Source organism: Perognathus longimembris, chromosome 7 (assembly GCF_023159225.1).
Source record: "Perognathus longimembris pacificus isolate PPM17 chromosome 7, ASM2315922v1, whole genome shotgun sequence".
Classification (NCBI taxonomy): domain Eukaryota; kingdom Metazoa; phylum Chordata; class Mammalia; order Rodentia; family Heteromyidae; genus Perognathus; species Perognathus longimembris.
The window spans coordinates 72,392,801-72,416,608 of NC_063167.1; the positions used below are offsets into that span (position 1 = coordinate 72,392,801).

The 23,808-nt window shown below is 42.6% G+C and overlaps 1 protein-coding gene across 1 annotated transcript in view; it reads right to left on the bottom strand.

The window, feature by feature from the left end:
- Notch2 (notch receptor 2) overlaps nt 1-23,808 on the bottom strand; it is a 141,923-nt gene that overhangs the window by 36,131 nt on the left and 81,984 nt on the right. Inside the window, exons 5-11 of the mRNA XM_048351886.1 lie at nt 22,291-22,413; nt 9,012-9,245; nt 7,153-7,308; nt 6,505-6,693; nt 5,476-5,589; nt 4,362-4,475; nt 3,136-3,369 (exon numbers count right to left, since the gene is read on the bottom strand). Coding sequence (XP_048207843.1) covers nt 3,136-3,369; nt 4,362-4,475; nt 5,476-5,589; nt 6,505-6,693; nt 7,153-7,308; nt 9,012-9,245; nt 22,291-22,413 — 1,164 coding nt within the window. The remainder of the gene's footprint in view (nt 1-3,135; nt 3,370-4,361; nt 4,476-5,475; nt 5,590-6,504; nt 6,694-7,152; nt 7,309-9,011; nt 9,246-22,290; nt 22,414-23,808) is intronic.

Consider the following 23,808-nt stretch of genomic DNA (forward strand, 5'->3'; position numbering starts at 1 on the left):
TCAAAACCAGCTTGGGCAGGAAAGGCCATGAGACTCTTATCTCCAACGAACTAGCAAAACAAACAAACAAACAAAAAAGAAACCCAAAAAACAGAAGTGGAGCTGTGGCTCAAGTGCCGGCCTAGGGAGAAAGAAAAAGCCAAGCAAGAGATCAAGGCTCTGAGTTCAAGCCCTAGTACACACACACACACACACACACACACACACACACACACACACACCTACCTATTTATTATCAATGGCATTCCAAATTTACTGAGACATTATTATGAGCAAAGCACTCTGCCTGCACTTCCCATTTCTGTCTATTCTTCTCAGCAAGTTTCAGAGCCAGCTGTGTCACACCCACTTTATGGCAGCACAAGTGACCCACAGAGCACTGGTGATGAAGGACAGTTGGGGCTGAGTCCTGTCCTCTGCTTCCATAGCTCTATGCTGTTTCCTACCTGCCAAGCTGCCTTCCTGTGCTGACAAGGCTAACCTGCCCTCAGTAGACATAAATGAGAAAAGGATTTCCTTACTCCTCTGCATAAACTAGTGCATTTTAGCAAATTTGTCTCTAATCTGGCTGACAACTTTCCTTACCCCTCAATCCTCGCTCAAGAAGCCCCAGTAATTGAATGTGGCCACAGCCCCATGGCATGGTTCCCTTGAGCAGGAAGTGACACCTGGATGCAGCTGAGACAATGAGCTTCTGTGCAGAAATCTGACCCGGGTAACCTCTGGTCTACTAACTGCCTGGCTTTGTGCAGTTCTTCCCAAAGCCTTAGGATTCCATTCCTGCTTAGAAATTCTAAGAGGCTTCTGTATGCCTTCACTAAATGATTTGGTTCTTGGCTTCTTACTGATTCTTTAGGCTAGCTCTGGTCTTTATGAAGAATTAAACAAATTATCATCCAAAAAGCACAAATGAGAGAAGGTTCTAAAAGTAAGCTCTCAAGCCCCACTGCATGCCCCTTCCATCCATACCCCCACCCAAACAAGCTACAGGCTAGACCATACTATAAACGAATTCCAGACATACGGTCCCATGTGATGGGCTTTCCACCCAGATCCCTAGCACACGCCACTTCTTTCACCACCTAATACACACCACTTTTCTGTATATAGCCTGCAGCTGTGACTAATTTTTTTGTGTATATGCCAATATTAGGACTGTCTTTTATCTTTTCTATTCAGGGCTGGTATTTTAACACTTGAACCACAGCTCCATTTCTGGATGTATTCTTGTTGTTTTTGCCAGTCCTGCATCTTGAACTCTGTGCTTAAGTGATATCTCTGATCTCCTTTTACTCAAGGCTAGCACTCTTCCACTTGAGCTACAGTGCCACTTCCAGCTTTTCCTGTGATTCAATTGGAGATAGGAATCTTAGATTTTCCTGCCAGGACTGGCTTCAAACTGATCCTCAGGTCTCAGCCTCCAGAGTAGCTAGGATTATGGGTGTGAACCACTAGCGGCCAGCTGCAGGAGCATGTCTGGCAGGATTCTGAGAGATTCTGGGCCTTCCTCTCCAGGCTGCCTGCTGCAACCCACTCTTGTTTACTTCTTGCCTTCCAGTGACAGCTACTTACAGTGACTTGTCTACAAAACATACCCAATCTAGCCTGGCACACCATGACAAAATCCCAGAGGAAACAGTGCTTGGCCAGCCATCCTTACCCACACTTCCAGGTTGTCTGTCATTATAGGAATGACAGCAAAGTTTGAAACAGCCCCTGCATTCGAGCAGCATCCATTCAGCAGCTTGTAAATCTCACATTTCTTCTCATACAGCATTTCTCATGTCTGGGGACTGGCCGGAAGCAAATTGCTTTTGGAAGGTTTCACAAAGATCTATTCAGCCCTTTGAGGGAGTTATCTAAATGTGGGGAGGGGGAGGCACTCTCAGCTCTGAAGGCATGGGATGTTTTTCGTATGCTTGAGCAATTCAAAAAGGACTTTGTTTCCAAACTTGGCATGTGTGAGGGCCTGGAAGAAGACCAGGGCCTTTGACAACTTTGGAGAAATGGATTTGGAAATAACACAATAAAAGGAGGGCAGCTAAACACCTCCCCCACCTCTGGCCACCTACACAGGCCATTTTCCTGAAGTCCAGGATGAGTTCTGGATAAATCATCCCTCAGGTTGGCAGGTTCCCTGCCAGCTAAGGCACACATTGGTTAATCTTCCACTAATACATTTTCCTTTGATCTGGGACATGAGCCACAGTTGTGTTCATAGTTGTGTTCCTCTAATATGTAAAACAGAATCCAGTGACTCTGTGAAAGGCTGCTGCCTGAGAAAGCAATCTCAAATGTTCCCCCAAGGAAGCAATAAGCCCTCACCTAATGGCCTTCAACTAGGATCAGGGAGCAGCAGTGCACTCTGGGAAGGGGCAATGGATGCTCACATCTACTTCACAATCACCATGGTGGGTGGCAAATGTCTCCTCTCCCTTAAAATCCCAAGTGCCAGAGGCCCCATCAGACACAGTGTTACAGTGAAGAGCAAGCCAGTGGGTACAAAACAGAAAAGACAATGCTGGAAGGGAGTTGGGGGGGTAGGGGAGAAATGAGGAAAGGAAGAAAGACTGAATTCATTCAGCTAGGTAGAGACAGGTTTAGCAGAAAAAAGGAAAATCAATAAAGTCCACAAAGATAAGGTGCTCAATTTTTCAAAATAACTTTGAAAGTGGTGTGATTTCATGAATGCAAAATACAAAATGATCGGACTGGGATTCCTGTCTAACCTCTCCACTAGCTAGAGCTGTCTGCTTAGAGATGTTGATGTTTCTGGCTTTAGCTATGCTTCTAAGAATCAGGATTATTATTTTTTTGTGTGTACTGGTACTAAGGTTGGAACTCAGGGTCTGGGTGATGTCCCTTAGCTTTTGTCCTCAAGGTTGCATTCTACACTTGAGCTTCTTGTTGGTTAATTGGAGATAAGAGTCTCAGACTTTCCCACCCAGGCAGAAACAGTGAAACTTGGATCTCAGTCTCCTGAGGAGCTAGAAATACAAGTGTGACCTAAGGGCACCTGATTGAATCAGGAATATTGTTGAGGCATCTGAACTAATGATAGGAAAAGGGAGGTGTTTGTGTAAATTGTAAGGAGATCCATGAAACACCCAATCAAACTCACCCACAGCATCTTACCTGACGTGCCCGGCTGGCAGTTGCACTGGTAGCCATTCACCAGATCGATGCAGCGTCCTTCGTTCAAGCAGGGGCTGCTGTAACACTCGTCGATCTGGTCACTACAGATGGCCCCCATGTATCCGGGGTTACACAGGCAGGTGTATGAATCAATCCCATCCTGGCACTGGCCATGGTGGCAAGGGTCAGGGTCACAGTTGTCAACATTCTCCTCACACAACATACCAGTAAAACCTTGGGAAGGAATTTTACCAAGAAGATTCAGAACCAAGACAGGTATTGCATACCTGAACCCAAAGTGCCCATTTATCCATTTCCCTGCATAGCTTAGGTCTAGGAGAAATTACTAATACCCTCAAGTACTGAGAACTGGCTGCCTGCTTTGATTGAGAACACGAGCCTAGAGAGCAGTGCTCAAAATAAAAAAGCCCAATCAAATCTGCAGAACTGAAATGTCCTGTGACTGACGACCAGGTTGACTGAAAAGATGTTTTAACTTTGGGATTCGAGGCAAATAGCTCTCAACATTGATAACTTCAAAACTTATGTCTGAATACCTTCCCTCCTGAACCTAAGACAACAGGTGCTCATTAGTGATTTCATGCAGCTCATCTTTCCAATTCTGACTTTGGGGGATATAGAACTTTGTTCGATATAGAACTTTGTTCCACTCAATCTCTTCCAAAGGTTTTTAATGCTCCCAGAACGTTTAAGAGAAAAAGAGACAAATAAGAGTACAACTAAATCCACCTCCACCTCTTCCTACATGACTCTTGTGGGCCTCCCTCTTACATGTGCTTCCTAGGGTTTTAGTCTCTTTTTAGTGACGATTATGCTTCATGAGAACAAGCTGGTTGGGCAAGACAAAGCCTAGAGCTTCTCCAATGAAAGGAAGTTCAGAGGTTCAGCACAGTCAACCTCATTTAAGAAGGTCTAATAATGCAAACAGCTATTTTCTTCATGATATTTGTGACTAAGCCTGCTTTCCTGTAATTACACAGAAATAGTGAGCCAAATGTACCTAGAGTTCTTAAAGAATCCACTTTCTAAACTAGAACAATGTCTTTCATCATATTCATAACTTCTTTTTCAAACAAGTAGCTCAGCAAGAACCTGACCCTTTCTCTCTAGCACAGGCAGCCCCTGCTGTTTGGGCACAGCCCCTTCGTGTTCTCTGTAATAGCACAGTTAGCACTTCCCTCGAAGCAAAGTGAGTGGGTGCTTACCTGTGGCACACTGGCACTCATAGCCATTCGGGTGATCAATGCACTTGGCCCCATTCAGGCATGGAGTACTGGAACAATCATCAATGTCAATCTGGCACACTGGGCCTGTGAAACCTTGAAGAGGTACAGGGGACAGGTAGAGGTCAAAGAGTGCTCTGTTTTCCTCACTGAATGGACAAGGCCCATGGAGGGTAGGTTACATACTGGTAGGAGCATGTCACTGAGTCCCCAGACAGAAAGGTTCTCCCAGCAAGTGACTAGAATACCTGGAGAATGTCAGGAGTGGTGCCAACAGCCCTGTGCATTCAGAGCACAGCATTCTCTCAGAAGGAAGTGGAGGAATAGACAAGGAACAGACATGCTATGTGTGGGCGGAGCCCTCGGTGAGTCCCTGGATCACAACAGGCATTTTGCTGGCAAAGCTACTGTCTACAGGAGATGCCTGACACGCTTTCAATGGCAGCACAAGGGCAAAAGTAGACACAGAAGCCAAAAGTCAATGGCTCACTCCTGGAATCATAGCTACTCAGGAGGCTGAGTTCTAAGGATTGCAGTTTGAAGCCAGACCAAGCAGGAAAGTCTGTGAAACTCTTATTTCCAATGAACCATCAAAAAGCCAGAAGTGGAGCTGTGGGCTCAAGTGGTAGAGTGCCAGAAAAAGACAGTGCATAAGCCCTGAGTTCAAGCGCCATTGCTAGCTAGCACAAAAAGAAAAATGGAGGTACAAAAAGAAAAACATGATGTGTGTTGTTTGCTTGACTCAAGGGGTAAAATATCTAAAATAAATACTTTAACAGAGAGGCTTGAGCAATATGACTCCAGAGAAAAATAAGATCCAAAATTGCCTGTAACTCAAGCTTCTATGAAGTGTGCATGCTCTTAAATACGTACCTGACAGGGGGATCAAAGGCCATTCAGAAGTAAACTTGGACATGAGGCCACAAGTGACTTGGAAGCCATACTAGCTGAAACAACCCCCTCACTATACATGCTCTTACCAAGCCTCACTGTAATGGTTTCTGTGTGCACAGCCCATACACATTTCTCCTCCTCTCTTCCTGGGCGCAGTGGGCTTTGTGCTTTATGGGAACACAGGGGGTTGGGTGGCACTTACCAGGGGGACACAGACACTGGAAGCGATTGACTTTGTCCACACACTGCCCGTTGTTCACACAAGGGTTGCTCTGGCATTCGTTTATCTCCAGTTCACAATGCACACCTTTGAAGCCTGTACAATATGGACCCCACATGTGGCTCAGAAGGAGAGAAAAATATCCCAACTAAGAAAGTACAGATATGCAGAGAGGGCTACAATGGCTCTGAGCATGAATACTCCTGCTAAGGGAAAGGAATCTTGCCGTGATAGACTGTGGTCCTGATAACCAGTGGGACAAGGGTTACTGCGAGATCCTTGTTACAGCAGAGGGACAAAGTTACATCTCCACGTGAGACTTGGTGATCCCTGACATGCAAACAAAGACCCCTCCACTTCCTCAGCCTCATGCCTCTCACAGTGCTAGGTCCGGTGACTCATTCTTTTGTGTCTGAAGAATGGCTGAGCTGCTGATGTCCTTAGGGTACAGGTTAAGTTCAGAAGAGTCTTCCTAAGCTGGAACTGGGGTCCTTCATCAGCCAGGAGCCTACCTCTGCTGTCACTTCTGGCTGGATTTGGCTGGGTTCTCTTGAATATTCAGAGAACGCAAAGAATTCTCTGAGAATTCTTGGTTATAGAACAGCTCCAGAACATTGCTAAGTTGGTGCTTTTCTCTGTCTAGAGGGCAAGTTACTGCATAATATGAGTAAAATCTTGCTCTGTGGGTGGAATGGTGTGGTGTTTATAATCTTTTTTTATCAAGGGACCAGAAAAGCTAGCCATTGGAAGAAGCCTAAATGGCAAATAGCTTCTGACATTTCCTAGTACCTGGATCTAGATTCTGACACAGTGAGCTTGTTGAATTTGCTGTGCATTACTTTCACAACTCTACTACTGCCTTACTCTGGAATGAAGGGGTTTGCCTAAGAGCCCTGATTTCCAACAGCACTGGTATACACAAGAAAGAAAACTGACAGTGTTTGAATGCTCTGCTAGAGGAGGTGGAATGCAGCCCACCTCTCATACTCCAGGTCCGATGGGCCCATTTACCTGGCATGCACAGACAAGTGAAGCCCCCGATCTTATCCAGGCAGGTGGCATCGTTCTGACAGGGGTCCGAGCGACACTCATTGATGTCCATCTCACAGCGAGGCCCTGCATAGCCCTTGAGGCACTCACAGTGGAAGGCTCCATCTGTGTTCACACACTTTCCTGCATGCTCACAAGGATTGCTGTTGGCTGTAAGACACGAGAACCAGTTATCGAGATCCAAGCATTAGCAAGAGTCCACAAAGAGGGACTACATATGAAAATACAGCCAGGCCATTACCAAGCTTATTCTCTATTTTTATTGTCTTATTTAATGGAAAGGGGTTGGGGGGGGGGGTGGCGGAGAGAGAGAGACAGAGACAGAGACAGAGACAGATACAGAGATAAAACTGGGGTAACTGCCATTGTTGTGCCTTTCTGTTATTCTTTGCTTAAACCATCTGGCAATCAAAGGTAGACCTTCTATATATTTAGTTCCCAGAATGGGATCCATGGGTATAAAGGAAGGTAGCTGTAAACCATGTACATGGAACAAGAGAAATTTGAGGTTTGGGTGTTAACACCCTAAAGTGAAATGTGCTTCTGTGGAAACACTTGCTGGGTCAACATGCTTTTCAAGCCTGGGAAAGGTTGTGTGACCTCACTCACCCATGGCGCATTCGTCCACATCTTCTGTGCAGTCTGCCCCCTTGTAGCCCTGTGGGCAAGTGCAGATGTACTGCCCATTCAGGGGGTTGGTGTCACACAGCGCACCCTTGTGGCAAGGATTGCTGATGCAGGCATCATCCAGATGACACAGGAGACCTGTCACAGGGTAGGGCAGAAAAAGAAAACAGCTTTCATTTGCAGAAGAGCTTTCCCGCCTGCAAGGAGGGAGACATGATGAGCAGCTTCCTAAAAATCCAACATGAAGATTTAGAGGTAACTTCCCCTTTGCCTGATCTAAAGTCAGGGCCACACTGCAGCCATGAGCAAAGCAAGTAGTCGCTCCAGACAACATGAGTGCTCTAGTCTGAGCTAGGGTTTTCCTCCAAGGTAGACACATGTACAAACTAGACAATCAGAGGAAGAATATGGGAAGTGGAGATGTCCTCCAGAGAATGTGCCAGATTGATCAAGTGAAAGTAGAGGATGCTCCATTAAGTTGTGTGTACAGGGCTGTAGGGGGAATGTGTGTGTCATGTGTGTACATTCATAGGCCCTGGTACTAGGACTTGAACTCAGGGCTCTATCCCTTAGTTTTTTGCTCAAGACTGGTGCTCTACTACTTAAACAACTCCATCTCCAAGATTTGTCATGGTTAATTAAAGGTAAGAGTCTCACAGATTTGTCTGCCCATACAGGCTTTGAACTTCAAACCTTAGATCACAGCCTCTGAGTAGTTAAGATCTATTAAATTTCAATTTCTGATAAAAGATTAATATGTGTCAAATATTGCCTGCATCCTGGGTTTTGTTTTGTTTTGTTTTTTGCCAGTCCTGGGGCTTGAACTCAGGGCCTGAGCACTGACCCTGGCTTCTTTTTGCTCAAGGATAGCACTCTACCACATGAGCCACAGCGCCACTTCTGACTTTTTCTATATATATGGTGCTAAGGAATCGAACCCAGGGCTTCATGTATACAAGGTGAGCACTTTACCACTGGGCCATATTCCCAGCCCTGCATCCTGGGTTTTATCTGGCATCCTCCTTCTCCATCATCATGCTACCTAGTGACATGGGCTCATGGGATCCCCCAAGCCTCAGAAGCAATCAGCAACTGAACACTGTCCACCTCTGTAATACTGGCCATTTAATCACTTCAACATTCCTGGATCAATTGTCATCAGGTCTCTGATGAAACTAGGCTTCTTGTTCTACAGATTTCTACTGAGAACTGGCTTTTCCAGTCTACAACTAGCTAATGCTTCTGTAAAAATGCAAGAGTGGCTCTTAGAAAGGCAGAAATAGAACATTTCAAAAACAGCTAGACTTTTGGAAACTCTCTGGGCTGTGATCTTCCATGACATTTTCCCCCCAAGAACCGCATGCTTACACTGAGAGGCAAGGCTCCCTTTGTAGTGATGAAATCTGCTGTTGGGTATTTTTATAGGTATTGAGGTTGAAATGCACTTACATGCTCATTCTCTTCCCAACTCCTTTGGATTAAATAGATTATTCTTAAAATGAAGTTCAGAAGTTCACTTATTAGTCATCTAGTCTAAATTTCCAACATGCTCTTCTGTCTAAGGTCATGAGGAATTTTGCAGATGTGCCTCTAAAGAGCACAGTTATTAGCCTTCCTTTTCTGCAATGAAAAGAAAAACTGCCAAGCTGAGATGACCATCCTAAGGAAGGAAACTCTATAGCCCTTTGTCCAGCAGGTAACATTTCCAGATTAGTCCTGGATGATAGGCTCCTACAGATGGAATCAGAGCAGAGCTACCAGATAGAAGAGAAGGCAGAGGCTCTGGATGCTCACGCACTGCCTGCTCAACCCTTCCCTTTTCTTCAGCTCTGCCAACTTACCTGCCTTTCCTTCTGGGCACATGCAAGAGAAGGAGGCTACACGGTCGATGCAGGTGGAGCCTGCCGTGCAGGAGGCAAAGGCGCAGTCATCAATGTTCTCACTGCAGTCATCACCACTCCAGCCATTCACACACACACAGCCATAGCCCCCATTGCTGTTGGTACAGGTTCCTCCATTCTGACAGGCATTGGGTTGCAGTAGGCACTCATCTACATCCTCTGTGCAGAACTGCCCTATTGGAGGCAAAGAATCTTTGATTAGAGCTCGTAGGCAGCAAAGGATGAGTACCATGCTAGCTTCTGACATCCTTCGTTTTCATATAACTTGCCTGAAAGAAAGAAGAGTTCACAGTAGTTCAGGCTCTCTTGGGAATTTTAAGGTTACCTTCAACCATGTAAATTATCTTTACTCTAGGCAAGTCATTTCAAGAAAAATGGAGATCATGATGCTTAAGAAGTCTCACAACATCAGACTTTAGCCAGCCTAACCAACAGGAGAGAAGCCCTGCAGGGTTGCTTGACTCTGCAACAATATGTCATTGACTCAAAAAGCAAGAAGATGAAGGAAAAAGGAACCTTAGAGAAGAAAGGGAAAAATAATGCAAAGAAATGTAGGCTCCTGGGCTGGGAATATGGCCTAGTGGCAAGAGTGCTTGCCTCGCATACACAAAGCCCTGGGTTCGATTCCTCAGCACCACATATACAGAAAACGGCCAGAAGTGGTGCTGTGGCTCAAGTGGCAGAGGTACTAGCCTTGAGCAAAGAGAAGCCAGGGACAGTGCTCAGGCCTTGAGTTCAAGCCCCAGGACTGGCCACAAAAAAAAAAAAAGAAAAGAAAAGAAATGTAGGCTCCTGTATCAAGCTAAGTTTAGGGCAACTTCTATATCTGGACCGTACCAGTGTCAGTGCGCTTGCTTTGATACCGCATAACAACTTTCGGCAAGATGATTTTCTCAAATTAAGTGTGTGTGTGTGTGTGTGTGTGAGAGAGAGAGAGAGAGAGAGAGAGTGTCTGTGTGTGTGTATGCGCACCAGTCCTGGGGCTTGACCTCAAGGGCCTTGTGCTCTTCCTTCAGTTTTCTCTCTCAAGGCCGATACTCTAAAACTCAAGTTGCAAAGTGTCATACCTCAACTTCTGGCTTTTTGGTGGTCAATTGGAGATAAGGATCTCAGATTTTTCAGCCTGGGCTGGTTTTAAACTACAATCCTCATATCTCATCCTCCTAAGTAGATAGGATTACCTGAGCCACCAGTGCCAGTGCCATGTATGAAACTATAATTATCTCAAAATAAAGACTATACTTAAAAATTTAGGGAAGCAAATATACAGAGGATAAATTAGAAACAATGAAAACACCTGGTGAAGTATGGGTGTAAAAGGCAAGACCAATCATAGTGAGAGTGGAGTAAAATGTGCTCAGCCTGAGATAGAACATCTAGGAGATAAGGAAAGAACTATTTTGCTCTGTATATGCATGTATGGACATTCTGCAATGAAATCCCTACAGGGTACATTATATGCTAATAAAAATGTGGGGAAAAGAAGCACACTGAGGGATAATCAACACGAGACTCCTAAGGGTGCAGCCATGATGTGATAGAACAGGGTCCTTAGCAAAGAATAAGAGTACATCTTACCAGGTACTGATGGCTCATGCCTGTAATCCTAGCTACAAAAGGCTGAGATCTGAGGATCATGTTCCAAAGTCTGCTGTTCTTAAAGCCCCTTGATCTCACTCTGTGTCATGGCCACCCTGAGAGATGTCTGCTGTACTAGGCTTTTTTACTTCTTTTTCTTTTTTTCTTTACTGGTACTGAGGCTTGAACTCTGGGTCTAGGCACTGTCCCTTAGCTTTTTTGCTCAAGGCTGGTGCTCTACCACTTGAGCCATACCTCCACTTCTGGGTTTTCATTGGTTAATTGGAGATAGGAGTCTCACATACTTTCCTAAATGGGCTATCTTTGAACCACAGTCCTCAGATCTTAGTAGTTAGGATTACAGGTGTCTAATAGGCTTTCTTAATTTTTGATGAGCTTCTGCCAACCGCAGAGAGAGGCTGAGAGGAAGGGAGGAGCTGATTGAGGGATAGGAAGGAAGGAAGGAAGGAAGGAAGGAAGGAAGGAAGGAAGGAAGGGAGCTAGGAAGTGCGAGAGGGAAAGCAGGAAGAGAGTTGAAGGAGTTAGTGACCTCAATAGCAATCCTCTCTCCCGGGGGAGATGATGTCATTTTTTTTTTTTATTACAGAAACCTTTGCTTACTTACAGTGCTAGCAAAAATGCCACTTCAAAGAATAACAGCTATGTTATTAGGATACAGGTATGGATGAGAAATAAACACAGGACCAAGAAGTAGGTGAAGAGCTTCTGTAACCTGGGGTTTTTGCTGAGTCTTCTCTAGCACACTTAGGCTAACTCAAGTATCTATGCTGCCCTGAACCATACTGACTTGCTGGATTCAAGCATATTAGATGATGTTTTTCTTTACTAAGGCTTTGTGATAAATTGGAGTATAACACTGTAAAAAAGATTTGCTTACATTCCTTATTGTATTATAATACCTAAAATAATGTTGAAAGATAACCAGGTAAATAGATAAACAAATACATGCACATATACATGAATATTCTAGGTAAAATAAATATTTCCTTGGAGGGAAAAGCTGGCACTTTTGAGAAAGAGCAGTAAGACTACAAATTGCCTACTATGAAGCAGGGATTGTGCTTGGGGATATGGTAAAGCTAAAGAGCTTGCTATCTAAGGCAATGAGAACAGAGAAGCTGAGATTTCAGCTAGGCTGACTCACTCATAACGAAGAGCTCAGGGATAGTGCCCAGGCTGAGTTCAAGCCTCACACCTGGTAACACAAACACAAAACAGGCAAAGGAAAGTGAGGGAGACACAATCAACACTGCCTTTAAAAATTAGTCACAGATGTCAGAGGCTGATGTCTCATGCCTGTAATCCTAGCTACTCAGGAGGCTGCGATCTAAGTATTGTGGTTTGAAGCCAGCTTGGACAAAAAAAGCCTATGAGACTCTTACCTCCAATTAACCAGCAAAAAACCTGAAAGTGGAGGTGTGGCTCGAGTGGCAGAGCACCATCCTTTAGTGAAAAGACCAAGTAAGAACTTGAGGCCCCACTACTGATGCACACATGTGTGCACGCACACACACACAGATTAGTCACAGTAACCTAGAGGGGATGGCAGGCAGATGACTGTTAGTAGGGAGAGTAGGAGAGTGCACTAGGTTATGAGCTACCTAGCAAATAAAAGTGCCTGGTGAGAAGGGAGAGGCATGTTGTTGCTGTGTCCCACCAAGCTACTAAATCTTCAAGGCTGACAAGTCTCCACATGCATCATCATCTGCGTCAACACAAATCACGCTGGTGAACTCCCAAAATCTGTTGCACAAAGCGCAATTAGGTAAGCTTTCTGAGGACAGTAATTATTCTTAGTAACTGCCCTTCTCAGATCTTGCAAACTACTTCCATTTAACATGGGACCAAGGCAGTATGCTAGTTAGGCCCTCTCTACTTCCTATGGGGAAAAGCTTTGTTTCTAGAAAATACCTTCTCCAATGCCACAAGGGATTTAAACAGTAAGAACCACCTGCAGCTACTCACAATCTTCTGGCTTGTTACTTTTCCTTGTAAATATCTTCAATTCCACATACTTTTCTTTAGCATGCTTGTCTTAAGCCACAGTGCTTTCCTGTTGGTTTGTCCAGTATTTAATTCTTTCCTACCTCCAGTGCCTTTGCAAATTCTGCTTTCTCCTTCAACTCTAATTCATATGGCTAGTGATCTCTCATCTTTCAGACTTCTCATAACTGAAGGAGATCTCTAAATGTCCAGCTCCGCACTGCTCCTCATCACTACTTCTATTCCATTCAATTCATCCTGACCTATTCAAAGGAGTAGGTTTGGCACTGGAGACATGGTCAGGTGGCAGAATGCCAGAGAATGCACAAAAGCATCAGATACCCAGTTTAAGTACTGGTCTCAGAATAAAAACAACAACAACAAAGGAGTAAGTTGGTGCTTATTTACTCTTTACACATGCCTCCTCTCCCATTAGCCTATAAACTCCATAAAGGCAAGCACCACACCCACCATTCACTTTGGTACACCTGCCAGGCACTGTACTAGACACTTGGGACCAATGATGACACAGATCTTGCATAGCATCAAATCTAACTGTGTCCATTTGACAGTTGAGGAAACTAGGGCCAGAGTGGTACAGTGACTTGCGCAGGTGTGCACACCTAAATGAGAAAATTAAGAAACAAATCAAAACTAGAAATAAGTGCTGATAAAGACTGGGAGTGTGGCATTGCTACAGAAGATAAAATATTTCCCCCACTCAAGGCTGGTATTCTATTGCTTAAGTTCTATGGCCAAGAAGACAGTTTTCCATGTAGAAGGGGAGTCTGAGCAGACTGCTGAGGGACAAGGCAGGACTTAGAAGCTTAGGGGAAGAAGGCAGCTAAGCAATGATATAGATAGAACAAGGCCAACCTGCCATTAGTAAAAGAGTGTCCAGTATGAGTTTGAAGGAGTTGGGTGACCCTAATGCTCTAGACAAGCAAGCCACGGACCACTAAAGAGACACCACTTGTGAACTGTAGCTGGCAGGGTTTCAGGCAGTACAGTGCTCTCTCAAGACCCCACAAACAAATCAATCTCACCTGGTGCTACAAGTGACTAGGAAGAGGGAAGAGGACAACAAAAGTAAAAAGAAAAGAAATGACTGCTGGCCTGAGCACTCTGTGAAGCCCTTCCCCTTCCCAGTCATCTCTCAACTGTGAAGTCTGTGGGAAAACGTTTTATCCCATCAGTGGTCCTGGTAAGGGTCAACTGTATTGCAACAACAATTCCCCCACAGGAACATATAAAAAACGAGCTCGTCTGGCCCTTGGCCTGACCCTGCCACCTTCTATTCTACTGTCAAGCCAAGATGATTCCGTCTCTGATATGGTTTCCGAACGTCTGAGTTCTGGAGTTTCAGGTCAGATAGAGCATTCTTACAACCTCTGCTCTACAAAATCTGTACTCTACACACTAATTACTGATTTTACTGTTAAAAGTTAAAGGACAAAGGACAAGGTAGATGGCTGAATAAACTCCTGGCCAAAGCTGGTGGTATATTCTGTGTAAGAACTGGAGTGTTTAGTGCCTAAGAGAAAGAGCAAATGAGAATACACACATAAACACATAGAAATGGCTGGGTGGGAGCAGTGGAGGGGAGAGTGTAGTGGGAAATGGAGATCACATGCAGGTAAATCCAATAATCTCAGGGAATTCCTGCACTAATCCTAATGCTATCATCTTTTCAGGACTCCTCAAAGCCCTTGCTCCCCAATTTATGACCAGTGTTATTTTCTGAACAGCTGTCATAATGATTTTTTTTAATGGCAGTACTGGGGCTTCAACTCAGGACCTCAAAGTCTCTCTAAGCTTTTTTGCTCAAGGTTGATACTCTTCCACTTGAGCCACACTTCCACTCTAAACTTCTTGGTAGCTTACTGAAGATAAAAATCTCTCAGATTTATCTGCTCAGGCTGGTTTTGAACCTCAATCCTCAGACCTCAGCATCCTGAGTAGCTAAGATTACAGGCTTAAGCCACTGATTCTTGGCACCCTGCCTTATTTTTTAAAAATTGTAAAAATCTAGTCCACAGCAGAACAAGTACTAAAGGATCTGAGTGAGGCAAAAAGAAATCCTTACCAACAATCATAATTTTGAGGAGTGAAGTGAGGCCAAAACAACCAGAAAACCTAATGTTCAAATTACTCATCCCTTCATTCATTTTACACACACACACACACACCCTGATATACATACACTGGGGTTATAAAGGTGAATAAAACTAGCCTGCTTTATACCATTCAGAACTTAACAGGCAAATAGTGGTTTTGTAGCCAAACAAATAAAATGAAAATATAGGGTGACAAGTACTTTAATAGATACCTGCGGCCTTAGAAGAAAGAAAAGAGAAGACTCAAGAGAAAGCAGCTTTTCAGTAAGGACAGTATGAGGAGGAAGGCTGTGTAAGAGTATATGCGTGGGGAGAAGGTGGGCAGGGTGGGGAGTAGTTCAAGCAGAAGTGAGTGATGTATATAGGCTTGAGTGGGAGGAGGAGCATGGCTCATTTAAAGCAATGAAAAAGAATATGTGTGGTTGAATTACAAGGCAGGCATGGGGGAGTGGAGAGATACAACAGGACAGGGTTACGTGCAGTACCTTGGAACTCTATCCCAAAACAAGGGAGGGTTGCTGAAGTGTTTTAAGCAAAGCAGCAAGTCCATCTGATTTTTGTTTCAGAAAGCCTGCTCTGCTGTAGGGAGAATGATCTGAACTCCATCTCACCCCTCCAGGTCGACAGCAATTTAAAGCACTGGGAGTCCTGGGCTCCTGGGGCCACTACAGCACGGAGAAAGCCTGCAGTGCATCTGGGACAATTCCAGATGCAGGAGAAAGCATCCAGGCTCAGCCACTCACAGAGAACTGTGGAGTTGGGCCCAGGTTGAACATTCAGAAAGCTGACCACTGACATAGAAGAGAAAATGTGCCAACTTTCTGTTTTCCTCTAAGAGGCTCACACTTTGGCTCTCTCCCCACTTCTTTAGGCCCGGGGCTGCTGAGCAAGTTACAGTAAAGGGCCCCTCACCTCACAGGGAAGAAAAACTAACTGCAGCCAGGTGGAGAGCAAGGAGATCCAAAGAACATGAACCTCCCCTACTTATAGGCAAGCTGTTGTTACTTCATGCAGAATAATCCACCATGGGAAATATTAAAGGCCCTGCAATATAAAACAAGGATCGGTACCAGTTAAGGTTAGAGAAAACTGTGAAAATCCTCACTTGCACGAACTATTATGGGAAGAATTGCTCCTGTGCAATCAAGACAATGAGAGAAAGGTACATTTTAAGTAGAAATGAAAAATAATACATAACAGACAGATGAAAGGGACTGGAAAGCAGGCAGAATAGAAATGAGAAAATAGCCAGGCACAAGCAGCTCATGCCTGTAATCCAAGCTGAGATCTGAGGACCTAAGTTTGAAACTAGCCTAAGCAGGAAAGTCTGTGAGACTCTGATTATCAATTGATCATCAAGAAGCCAGGAGTGGAGTTCTGGCTCAACTGGTAGGATGCTGGCCTTGAGCAAAAAAGTGAAGGGACAGCACCCGGACACTGAGTTAAAGCAAGAAGAAGAAGGAGAAGGAGAAGGAGAAGGAGAAGGAGAAGGAGAAGGAGAAGGAGAAGGAGAAGGAGAAGGAGAAGGAGAAGGAGAAGGGGAAGGAGGAGGAGGAGAAGGAGGAGGAGGAGGGGGAGAAGGGGGAGGGGGAGGAGGAGGAGGGGGAGGAGGAGGAGGGGGAGGATGAGGAGGGGGAGGAAGAGGAGGGGTAGGAGCAGGAGGGGGAGGAGCAGGAGGAGGGGGAGGAGGAGGAGGAGGAGGAGGAGGAGGAGGAGGAAGGAGGAGGAGGAGGAGGAGGAGGAGGAGGAGGAGGAAGAGGAAGAAGAAGAAGAAGAAGAAGAAGAAGAAGAAGAAGAAGAAGAAGAAGAAGAAGAAGAAGAAGAAGAAGAAAAGAACAACAACAACAACAACAGAAAAAAGAAACAGATGACATAAGATGAGTACACATCCTACACAAGAGAATGCAGTCCATAAGTCAGGATCCTAACTTATCAAGAACAAAACTGAAGATGAAAAATATAGGTCAGTGCTACAAAGGAAAAGTTGTGTAAGTGCTCTTAAAATGCAAAGCAAAATATCAAGCAAATTAGAATTTCATGAAAGATGACCTTAGCTTTGGGGAATAAGTAATAAAAAAAATCTAATGTAAAAATAACAGACAGTTCTGAAAACAGTAAGGCAAATAAAAACAGCAAGGACAATGAACATCACTTAGCAAGAATGAAGAAACACCTAGCAGGCACTCTTATCTTCAATTAACTAGCAAAAGGCTAAAAGTGGAGGTGTGACTCAGATGGTACAATACCAGTCTTGAGCAGGCCCTGAGTTCCAGTACTGGTACACACACACCAAACATATAACTTCCCTTAAAAAGTAATATACTATGCAAAAGTATTTTTAGCTGAAAAAAATAAAAATAAAGAGCTCAGGAATGATAATTATGACAGTAACTGTAACTCTAATTAGCACAGAACAAAATGTCCACCTAATATTATCAATGGAACTATAAGTGGCAAAAATACAAACTGCATTAATATTTCAAAATCCATTAACAAAACCATATGAAGAGTATTTAAAATCCATATTACAAATACAGGAAGTGTAAGAGAAGTAAAAGTTCATCATCAAGAAGGAAGTTAATAAGTTCAGTTTTGTTTCTGACACTGAAAACTAGCAAGATGAAGTCCAATTTTTTCTTTAAAAATATTCTTAATTAGAAATAAGAGTCTCTCAGACTTTCCTGCTCAGGCTGGCTTTGAACCTCAATCCTCAGATGTCTCAGCCTCCATGATACTCAGATCTCAGCCTCCTGAGTTGCTAGCATTCCAGTCATGAGCCACCAGTGCCCAGCTCCAACCCTGTAATCTTAAAACACACTGTGTGTACATGCATATGCACATATCTAAACATAAACACACTACAAGACAAAGATTATTATATACAGAGAGTGGTTGTGAGAAAAACACTTGTCAGCAACTTGAGGATGGACTGGCACAGAGACACTTTCTGTGACACCAGCACCCCACCAGGCAGACTCATTTCCATACTGAAGCAGCTCACGTACCATCTCCGACACAGGCACCCACTAACTCAGGCCAAAAGTTCATACTGAACCTGGAGTGACTGACAGCAACACGAATCATAACCAACTCCTCAGACTCATAATACTATACAGGAGAGCTGAGAGAAAATTTGCTCAGTTTAATCTGAGTCATATCCACCTAACTTGCATTGTTCACTTCTGCTTAATGTCCCAGAGCACTATCCTGAGCCCAGGCTGCAATTACATTTCTAGATTAATAACAAGCCCAGGAAAATAAATCACATCTGCCCCAGGAGTGAACCCCAAACCAAAGGCAGCCATGGAGAGGAATTTGTGAGTTGAGCTTAGAGTCAACCTTAATTCTGAAGGAAATGAACCTTTAACAAAGAAAATTCAAATAACAATCTATGTAGACAAAACATTAATCTATATTGCTCTAATAAATTTGGAGCCTTTATAATATTTTTGTTCTCCTTAAATGGATAGCTGCAAGAGCAGAACTACTCTGATAAGATGGCCTGAGGCCAAATGTATTATAATAAAGACAACATCAACCCGTAGGTGTACTTTAATTTCAAAAAAGAACATGCAGGCATTCAGACTTCCCTCCTTTAAGCATATTCCTATAAAGAAACAAACCATCTTCCCACAAAGACCACCATCAACTTGTTTTTTCCACCTGAGCTTAAGCTAGTCCAGAAGACTGGCCACCTTCGAAAGCATAAGCACACATGATTTAGATAGTTGCAGCAGACAAAAAAAGCTCTAAATTGATATTCCAGTGAAATGTGCTGTGATGTGGGAATATTTAAATGTTTTTCACTGTTTCTATCAATGTGAAATAAAATTAAATTCTGACTTTTCTGTGAAAAAAAACAGCTCTAAATTGGGTTACAATACAGTCCTGCTCATATGTAATAGGGAAACCACACCAGAACAAGGCCAACTCAAGGTCTCCTCTAGCCACAGCTGCTCACTAAGCCTTGTGCTCCATGTTACTATAGTGGCAGCAATAGTGACCTGCATTGAACAACTCTGCATCCAGAGTAGAATTGTGCCAGAAAAATGTGAGCGATAGGATTCTAAATTTTCCAGGAGCCACTTAAAGTGATGACTTAAATTAATGACTAAATTACTCAAATTAATGACTATAATCTATTTAGCTCAATATATCTATAACAATACAATTTTAGCATCTAATCAATAAATATCATAAATAGCATACTTTTTTCATGATAAGTGTTCAAAAATCAGGTATTTTACACTAGTCACAGAACATTAGAATTCAGATCAGTTTCATTTTGAATACTCAATAGCAAAAGGTGACTAGCTGCCACCAAGTTGAATTGTACTGATCTAAGATGTTTAGTATAATTATTTGCTGAATAACTTTCTAATCATTTTTATTTGAAAACGGTGAATTTTTTTAAGATTTAAAAATCTATTACAGTAAAATCTTAATAAAATAAACATATTAATGTCAGCCAAGCACTAGTGGCTCACACCTGTAATCCTAGCTACTCAAGAGGCTAAGATGTGAGGAAACTAGATTAAAGACAGCCTAAGCAAGAAAGTCTATGAGACCCTTATCTTCAATTAACTACCAAGAAACTGGAAACAGAGGTATGGCTCAAGTGGTAGAGCACTACCCTTGAGTAAAACAAAAAAACAAAAAAACTGAGGAATAGTGACCAGGCCCTGAGTACAGGCACAAAAATTAAAATACAGCAGATTCCCAAATGTCCACTCATTTGAACTGAATGTCTAGGTTTCTCAGCCATATGATCTTACCCATTCCTTTCCAGATGGCCACAAGCTTCATTTCCTTCCTTACTAGCCTAGTACAACCCCTCCTTTTCTATCAACAGCCAAACCAAACAGTTCATACTTCAACTCTACAGCTGAAAATTGCAAAGGGAGTTATGAATAAAGTTGCAATCAGGTTTTTTTAGATATGGGGGGAAAGCACCAGAATAGAAAACATTCCATAATGTGAACTTCTAACCTTAAAGTAACCAACCAGAGTCCTAAAAAGCAAATCAGAAAATCCTTTAATAATAAACTGAACTTTCGACCTACTAAAGAGACCAAAAGTCTTTAAAAAGCAAAAAAATGCTAAAAAGCTCACAAAAGAAATTTGTTATAGAAAAAAGACTAGTTTTGAGCTCAGATTTGGAACCCAAGAAGCCTCTATTCAATCATTATTGAATCTAACTCAATCACTAACTCAATCATTATTTGCCTTGAGCAAAATATTTAACCCCTTTGAAATATGCATAATCATTTATAAAAAGGATACTCAATAAATTTCATTTCCAAATTTTTACAAATACTATAAAAAATAAAACACTGCAACTAACACATTATTCTAGCTCTAATGATTATATTAGCGCTAATGGTTAGTATGTTGCACTTATGTTCCAGCCCCAATCATTTCTGGAACTTATATGAATCATAAAACAGTAATCTGAATCTGGAGCTCCAAGGTCCTGAGTTCAAAACCTAGTACTGGCACAAACAAAAGAAGAAAGAAGGAAAAAGGAAGAGGAGGAGGAGGGGAAAAATGTAAAGGAGAAGGAGAGAGGGAGAGAAGGAGAGAGGGAGGGAGGGAAGAGGGAGGAAGGATGGGGGAGGGAAAAAGGAAGACCAGCAACTATATTACAACCCCATTTCATCTTCATCAGCATCAGGAGCCTTAGTACCACCCAGTTACCCTTCCATAGGGCAAAGTAAGATTAGAAGAGGCAGATTCTTCACAAGTATATCATCCTACCCAATACCACTCTGAATATTTTTTACAATTCAAATCTTTCTAGTTATTATTTCTCAAGTGATTAACTTGGCAGTAGGTTCACTTTGAAAAAAAAAAGTCTTCTGAAAAATCTATGACAGAAATGGCAGAAGTTATAGCAAATACGACAGAAAGTTTAGAAGTTTGACGGGACGTCCTGAGAGTTTCTAGGAAAAGCCAGTGAAGTAGATATAGAAAGGACAGCTTGGGCATTAGAAGTAGAAATGCAGGCTCTTCCAGACTAGTCAGGTTATTCAAGTTTTAAATCCTTTCTAGCTTTTTCTAGGCATAGTCTGTCTATATCATGGAGTATTCTAAATAATTAGATGTTGAAGATAAGGGAGACCTGAAGAACATCCAGTAGAAGTGACTATAAGCTGGCACCTAGACTTCTTCACAGAAGATGGCCTATCACTGAGTCTGTAGCTTCTTATTCTAACCTTAACTTATTCCTTAGGCTAAGCCAATCATATCTATGTCTCTCTTTCTCTCTCTCACTTTCACTCACTCAATCCCTCTCCCTCTCAATATCTCTTCACTCTCTCTCAAAAAGAAAGGCTCAGGCTTCATCCCTTTATCAGTTCTTAACTGTTTCTTCTTTCAGTAGATAAAATAAGTCTATATTAAAGAAGTAAAACTGGCTGGGAATGTGGCCTAGTGGTAGAGTGCTTGCCTAGCATGATGAAGCCCTGGGTTCGATTCCTTAGCACCACATATATAGAAAAAGCCAGAAGTGCTGCTGCGGCTCAAGTAGGTAGAGTGCTAGCCTTGAGCAAAAAGAAGCCAGGAACATTGCTCAGGCCCCAAATTCAAGCCCTAGGACTGGCAAAAAAAAAAAAAAAAAAAAAAAAAGAAGTAAAACAAAGAAAGAAATAAAACCACATGTCTGCATAAAAATCACTCACCTTTAAAAAATAATTAAAAGCCTCATCTAAGACAATATGAAAAACTGCCAAGAGGCTGTAAAATTAAGTAAGACTACTTTTCTGCTGTCAGGCAGAAAAAAACCCTACCTTTTTCCTACTTGTAAAAAGAAAAACAAGAGGAAGTAGCAGTTTGACTCAAGTAGTAGAGTGCTAGCTTTGAGCACAAAGAGGCTCAGCAACAGAGCCAAAGCCCTGAGTTCAAGTCCCACAACCAAAAAAATGAAAAGAAAAAGAAAAACAAGAAAGGAAAAGCAGAAATGGAGGATGTATGCAATAATGATGCCATCAAGAGTGCCTGCCCAACTCTTTCTGTAAACACAACTGGCAATACACAGGACTGAGCTTCTCTACATAACTGAACTTCACAATGTGTGAATACTTAAAATTTTTGTTTTTGAAATTTATTTTGACTTTTGAATATTTTACTACTACAACAACTACTAGTATAGACCATGCTTGTTCAAAACCATGTGTAATAAACCCACAACTAAGAGGGCTTAGTGTATTCAGGCATTTTTCTCAAATACTTATTAAGTATGTTGTATGTGTCAGACTTGTGGTTTCTGAATAATAAGCTAAGGGGTCAGTCATGTGGTCCTGTCACATTTGCCATAACACGAACACCAATACCTGTGGAAACATGTTTTCTCAAGTGAGCACAGGTGAGCACATGAGATTACACAATGCCCAATGGCCTAGATGGAGATTCCTGGTCATTCACACACTGTTCTCAAGCAGTCCTAAAATCATTTGTCCACAGAGCCTACTTCATCAGCCATCTGATCAACTACCAATCTACAACCTGTACTCTGTACATACCTGTCCACTGAGGGGGGCAGCGGCAGTTGTAAGTGTTGACCCCATCCACACAAACCCCTCCATTTTGACACCGGTGGTTAGGGCAGTCGTCAATGTTCCGCTCACAGGTGCTGCCTTCAAAGCCTGGTGAGAGAACAAAAGAAAAAGATGAGTCCTCGTACAAAGGTATTCATTCTGCTCTCTCCCATAGGGCACAGTTGTCTGACAGACCTGCTTCATGATTTTAGTTCATCCTCTAACAGGTACTCAATATAGGACTCAGGTATTAGAAACCCCGCCCCCAGTTAGGGTGGGAGGGCACAGAAATGGAGGGACAAAGGGTGAACAAATGCAGCAGTGGCACTCATTAGACACTGTTGAAAATGAACTGACTGATGTAACTGTAACTCCTCTGTAACTTTTATAATAACAATAAAAATGTAAAGAGAAAGAAAGAGAGAGAAGAGAAGAGAAACTCCTTAATCCTCTGCTTCTCTGGACTGTTTAGCTATCTAGACAGTCGAAGTGATCCATTATACCACACCCTTTCATAACTACCTCATGAGTATTCCAAAGCATTTCCATGAAACAAAAATCCCTGGGAAGACAAATGTTTGAGACAGATATTAATTGATTCCAAAAACTAAGATAATTAATTTCCCCCATATGAGACTACAAGGAAAAAGAGATAAAAGATTACTTAATTAAATGTATAACTTATTTTGTTTGCCCTTTAGATGATAGGACAGAGACCCTAAATATGGGGTCAGATGGAAAGAAGGAAGGGAAAAAACGCTGAAGTCAAAGTATGAAGGCATGTTAGGTCTCCAGGTTACACCTACAGCTGTTTAATACAAAGTAAGTGACAAACTCTGAATCATCTTCTATGTCTGTAAAATGGGACTGATTCCACCTGCCCAACCAGCTTTTCTGGATTGTTATAAGTGCCATATCATGAGTGAAGTACTACATTGTTAACAGCCTCAGAAAGTGGGATGGTATTGATACTAATTAAACTTCAAGTACTTCAAATTCTTCATTTTTCTCTCTACATGAATGCAGTATTTATAATGTGGCTCCCTTCATCTATAGTTTTCCTTTTCAGAAAGGCCAAAGTACAACACAAAACCACATTCTAACTGATTGCAGGATGGTCTTCTGTAATTCATACATTGGGCTTCTTTCTTTTCTCTTGCTACTTAATCTCCGGAGTGATATACAGAAGACTACTGACCTTAAGACGAAAGAATGTTCAATACGGTATGACTAGATACATTTCCTAAAATATCTCTTGAAGTTCTTATCTCATGGAAGTAGGGCTCTGGAGAAGGTGGTAGAATGGTGAACAAAAAACCTAAGGGGCAGTGTGCCCAGACCCTGAGTTCAATCCCCACTGCTGGCATGTATGCACCAAAAAAGGTTCTCTCACACTTAAAACATTTCTTGGGTCTTACAGTCAGCCTCTGGCTGAGTCCCTGCTTCTGTAGCACATACAGCCATGACAGGGCAGATAGTGACCAAACTTGCTCTACTCATTAC